The 5,382-nt window shown below is 33.5% G+C and overlaps 1 protein-coding gene across 1 annotated transcript; it reads left to right on the top strand.

The window, feature by feature from the left end:
- Positions 1-213: 213 nt before the first annotated feature.
- LOC108907693 (DNA helicase MCM9-like) lies at positions 214-4,254 on the top strand. The gene is made up of 9 exons (XM_018711479.2): positions 214-446; positions 789-1,036; positions 1,406-1,739; positions 1,798-2,011; positions 2,177-2,416; positions 2,521-2,667; positions 2,818-3,078; positions 3,146-3,291; positions 3,371-4,254. Exons 1-9 carry the CDS (start codon positions 352-354, stop codon positions 4,170-4,172), a joined length of 2,487 nt encoding a protein of 828 aa, XP_018566995.1. The 5' UTR covers positions 214-351; the 3' UTR covers positions 4,173-4,254.
- Positions 4,255-5,382: the final 1,128 nt, after the last annotated feature.

Genomic DNA, 5,382 nt, shown 5'->3' with positions numbered 1-5,382 from the left:
ATTACACATAGAAGAATAGGGTACACCTAAACGATATTAAAATCAAATCAAATGTCAACAGTAAATAAAATCCTGTTCTTTTCGAAATTGGATTCATGGATCTAATCTAGTTCATGTTTGTCTGATCCCGATTCAAAGCTGAGCAAAAGAAAACGGCTAATACCGACATCCCCAACCAAATGATTCAAACCATAGTCTGTGATCCTTCTGTGATTCAAACTTCAACCAACATTTTCAAACAGAAAATTGTTATATTTGATATTCGTGGTACAAATAACTTAATGGAAATCTAGGCTCTGTACTAATAAACAAAATTGTTAATTACCATACCCTAACTTATTTACGTTGAAAATGCAGCAGGATTATTTACTCTCTTTTCATGAAGGTGATATTGTTCACATCCTCCAAGATGAAAATATTTTAAATCATTATGCTATTAACATCAAGTAAGTAAAGTTGTGAAAGTGACATTACTCATTGTACAAAATTTTTAATATTAATGAACCAAACGTATTAACCCGAGAAATGCAATCAAACTTCTTCAGCCGAAACAAAATTACTTTTAAATTTTATGAAGCCGGCATCAGGGTACTGCATTCAAATATGAATAATAAACAAAATTGCCATAAAGATCGCTTTGCTGTCACTCTTAAGCGTACACTAGAATAATACGTAGGTTATGATTCAAATTCTAAAGTTTCTGTTAATAAATGTATTTATTCTCAAAAAATAGAAAGATACTAATGAAGTAATTTGACTGAATATCCTAAATATTTTTATTTTTTTAGTTTTATAGTGTTACATGAACACCGACCGGAATTAGCAGTAGAGCTACTCAGAAAACCAGACAAATGTTTGGAGGCATGGGATCAAGCTGCATTAAAAGTACAGTTGAAACTCTTGAAAAAAAACGATGACAAATTTAACTTAAAAAAGAATGTTCACTGTCGCATTTACCACATGCCTGGCCTACCAGATGTGTGCAGAGTATTTTTTCCCGATAATCAAGATGCAGGAAAATTCGTACAAGTTTGTGGTAAATATTGAACTATGCTCAAACATTTCGTTTCAGGGCACTTTAAGCTTGCCTAAAAAGCAAATGTGTACTCGGGAAAAGATTTGATATAATTGAAATAAATTAAAATTCAGTCTTATTTATAAAAATTAAAAACAACACAATCGTCAAAACTGATGCTGCTGACTTTGCAAGCAAATGTCAAGCTCTAACGATTATATTTGCATACAAAATAGCATATATATTTTTTTACAAAACGAGCTTTTAGGGATTCGTTTTAGAAAACATATGTTTGTAACTTGAAAAAATTGTCAACGCCATTCAAAGTTTTTAATTATTTATTAACATTGTGTTAAATTAGTAAATTTATATAATAAATCATCGTTTAAGGTACTGTGATGAGTATCACACCTATAAAACTTCTGCAGTACAAAAGAAGCTACATCTGTGTTAAATGTAAATACCCCACATTAGCAACTGCGGAATATGAAAGAAAGTACATTATAAAACAACCGAAAAAATGTGGTAACCCCGAAACTTGTCTTGGTACAAACTTTGTACAAGTTGGTGATTTAGACAGCGGATACTGTAAAGACTTCCAACAAATTAAAATACAAGAACAAATTAAAAAACTCGGTGTCGGCTCTATGCCGAACACTATGTGGGTCACTTTAGAAGATGATTTGGTAGACAGCTGTAAACCTGGTGATGATGTTACCATTTGGTGAGTATGAACGTTGACTTGTTAGAAATATTTTTTTATAATTATTGTTGATTATTAGCGGAATCGTGAAAAGAAGGTGGGGTGAATTTTCCAAAGGATGTAAAATTGACATTGATATTGTTTTAAAAGCCAATAATGTCCAGGTTGATAGTAATTCAAATTCAACGATGCCTGTAGCGGAACTCCAGGAAATGTTCTGTACCTTTTGGAACAAGTCTTCAGAAAATCCTTTGGCTGGGAGAGATTTAATTTTGAAATCATTCTGTCCAGAGGTAAATTATACTATTTCTCATTAATTAAATTGTAGAAATTGCTTTACAGGGTGTTTTCCAAGTCCATGTTATCACGTTTCTATGAATAAAAAAATATTTTACAAACGATAATTGTACTATTTTCTAGTAATACCCGTCTTGAAATAGACAATTTTAATGTTTTAGATATACGGGCTGTATTTGGTGAAATTAGCCGTAGCAGTAGTTTTGGCAGGCGGTTGTCGAACAGAAGATACTATGTTTACCGGTGTACACACTAGATCTGAATCACATCTATTACTTGTAGGTGATCCCGGGACTGGTAAATCCCAACTGCTCCGCTTTGTCGCAAAAATTATTCCCCGGTCGGTTCTAACAACAGGCGTTGGTTCTACTGCTGCTGGTTTAACAGTTGCAGCCGTTATGGTAAGTTAAAATGTTCTTCAAAAGAAAAAAAATAAATACTTCTTAAAATTGGCCAATAAATTATATCGGGGCAAATTCAGGAAGACTCACAGCAATTTATTTAGGAACATGGTGAATGGCAATTGGAAGGTGGAGCCCTGGTAATGGCAGACGGTGGGGTTTGTTGCATAGACGAGTTTAACTCGATGAAGGAACACGATCGTGCCAGCATACACGAGGCTATGGAGCAGCAAACCATTAGCGTGGCAAAGGTAAATGCATTCGGTAAAATCCGTTACTGTCTCTTATTTTTAAATGAACAAACCGCTGCATTGTTCCACCAACGAAATTGTGCGGGATTCCCTAATTCACATGAACTTTAAAATATTTTTATATCCTCGAAATATTAATTAATTTTTTAGGCTAGTATTGTTTGTAAACTGAACACCAGATGTTCAATCCTGGCGGCATGCAATCCGAAAGGAAACTTAGACCCGTCTAACCCTTTATGCATGAATATCGCTCTACCCAGCCCTTTATTGAGTCGTTTCGATTTAATTTTGCTCCTCCGAGACACCGTCAATGAGGAATGGGACAGTTGTATTGCGGATTATATTTTAAATGGAAAAAATAGTTATTCTAAACTGACCGATAAAAAATTGTGGACTGTCGATATGTTACAGGTAACGTTTTTATTGTTGCCATATTTTACTCATCACTCATTGTCACTTATGTGTATTTACTTTTTAGTCTTATTTTAATACGATTAGAAAAATCAATCCCAAACTTACCGAGAACGCAGAAATGATTTTAAGCCGATATTATGAAATGCAGAGAAAATTGGACAATAGAAATAAGGCCAGAACGACCATCAGACTTCTCGAGAGTTTAATAAGGTAAAATTTTTGTTGAAAATTCTAAAAAATAGTCTCGGTCAAATCAAAGTTTTATTCAAGTTAATTTGTTCTGTTTTAGGATATCCCAAGGCCATGCTAGGTTAATGTTTCACAGCGAAGTTGAAGTCATCGACACTATTTATGCAGTGGTTCTCGTTGACACTGCAATGGACGTTTCCTCCATTTTGAATTTAAATATAAGCACTCGTAGTACGTTTCCGGACTGTCCAATGAGCGATTACTGCGGCCTATTAGAAAATGTCCTTAATAAATTAGATTTACACGATATTTTTGAAAAGGAAATTGTCTCGTTGAGGAAACACAAAATGGGAGTGTCCGAAAATTGTATGTCGAGATTTTTCCAAAATTCGGATCGAAATGAGAATAGAGTTACCACATCTGTGTCACCACCACAAAATCTGTGTGGATCTGGAGATAATCATGAAAAAAAGAGAACAATTGTTGAAAATAGTGCTTCGCAATCTACCGAGGATGTTAAAAAAATGGAAGAAAACGAAGAACTCGATGTTAATGTAAATAAAAATTGTAATATAATCGACTCCAAGTCGCAAGAAGAAAATAAAGAGTGTGGTGTGGAAGATTCAAAAGTGACAAAACCCTCATCCGAGAGTGACGTCTGTAAGAAAGACTTACAAAGTAACGGCAGTCCAGAAGAGTCAACGACGAGCAATAAAATTAGGGGTTGTGACGAGAAAAATAAAATTTGCGGTGAAGAAAAAATGAAAGGAAATATTAAAGAGGACAGTTTAACTGAAAGTAAAGACCAAGAGAAGTTACGTAAGAATAATTTTCTAAAGGACGATCTAAGTATGTTAATGTTAATGCCAACATTTAACGATGATTTAGATTTAGATATTTGATTTAAACGATTTCGTTTAAGAAATTTTTCTTAATGTACATGTAAAACGGATACGTGCGATTTAATTTTTATAAGCAGTTATAGAAAAGATGCCAATAAGTTATTTGTTTTTTAATAAATTATTTCAACCTTTTCTTGGAAATAAATTAATTTTCTGTCTACCTCGCCATAAAATGCGATTTTACAATCATTTATGGATGATATATGTCTTTTTAAATATGTTAGCTAAGGTATCCGATTTCCGAAATATTTAGCGGAGTGGAAATTCTAGGGTTGATGCTCACGGATGAGGTTTTGTTTGCGAACTCTTGCAGTAACAACAATGCATTTAAGGTAGTAATTACTATTAATTATAATAAGAAAATATCAGTTTTTTTTTTAAAATATCCATTTTTCTTAGTTTGTACTTTTGCATTGAAAAATTCCCCAAAATTGAGAAGTATCTTTCTATCTTTCAATGACGATTTGTTTACGCTGTTGGTCTACAGCACATAACTCATTACAGCACACGGATAGGACCGTTCCAGAGAAAATATTTTGATCCATAATTGAACTTTAATTAACAAAAAAAAAAATATATTCTTGTTATTTTTGTTGAATATGAATAATTTTTCTTTCTGAAAATATTCACCTTAATAATTTTGTTATTGTCGCGGTTTGATAGCCTCGAAATCAAACCTACGTTTCAATCCTGAGCCCGGCTCCACTATAAAACCTGCAGTGTCGAATTCTTATTTAAAAAAATAAGGCTTTGGGACTGCTATTGAATTATGTCGACGATCAATTTGTTGGAGCCGTGCCCCAACAACTGATCACCTGGTGTCTCTTAATACTGAAATAAAATAAAGACAAAATCTTCGTTACGATGCATGATGCTTCACCGTTGAATATTTGAACAACTCTGACTGATACTGAAGCAAAATAAAGTTGAAAATGTTCCGTTATGATGCGCATACTTCAACGTTGAGGGTTCCAAGCTGACTTTACACCGAAACTAAATAAATTTAAAAAATCTTCGTTATGATGCACGATACTTCCCTGTTGATGAGTCGGACTGAAATAAAACGAATATAAAATAAAATAAAGCTGAAAATCTGCTTTCCGACAAGCAACGTTTCACCGTTCGATGACCGTTAAATTCCCATGACAGCTTAGGTAAATGTAAATTGCGAGAATAAAGTTATTACGGGAAATATTCACGTAGTCAACTT

This window comes from Anoplophora glabripennis, unplaced genomic scaffold (genome assembly GCF_000390285.2).
Source record: "Anoplophora glabripennis isolate ALB-LARVAE unplaced genomic scaffold, Agla_2.0 scaffold200, whole genome shotgun sequence".
Lineage (NCBI taxonomy): Eukaryota > Metazoa > Arthropoda > Insecta > Coleoptera > Cerambycidae > Anoplophora > Anoplophora glabripennis.
Note: the sequence above shows the minus strand (reverse complement) of the source record. Positions and strands in the feature narration are given on the sequence as shown.

What these genes read in the sequence shown, in the direction of transcription:
- LOC108907693 (XM_018711479.2), top strand. Translation starts at nt 352, where the DNA reads ATGCAGCAGGATTATTTACTCTCTTTTCATGAAGGTGATATTGTTCAC. An exon ending in TGAAATCATTCTGTCCAGAG is followed by an intron (nt 2,012 to 2,176) that starts GTAAATTATACT and finishes TTAATGTTTTAG; the next exon opens with ATATACGGGCTGTATTTGGT. An exon ending in GGACTGTCGATATGTTACAG is followed by an intron (nt 3,079 to 3,145) that starts GTAACGTTTTTA and finishes TTTACTTTTTAG; the next exon opens with TCTTATTTTAATACGATTAG.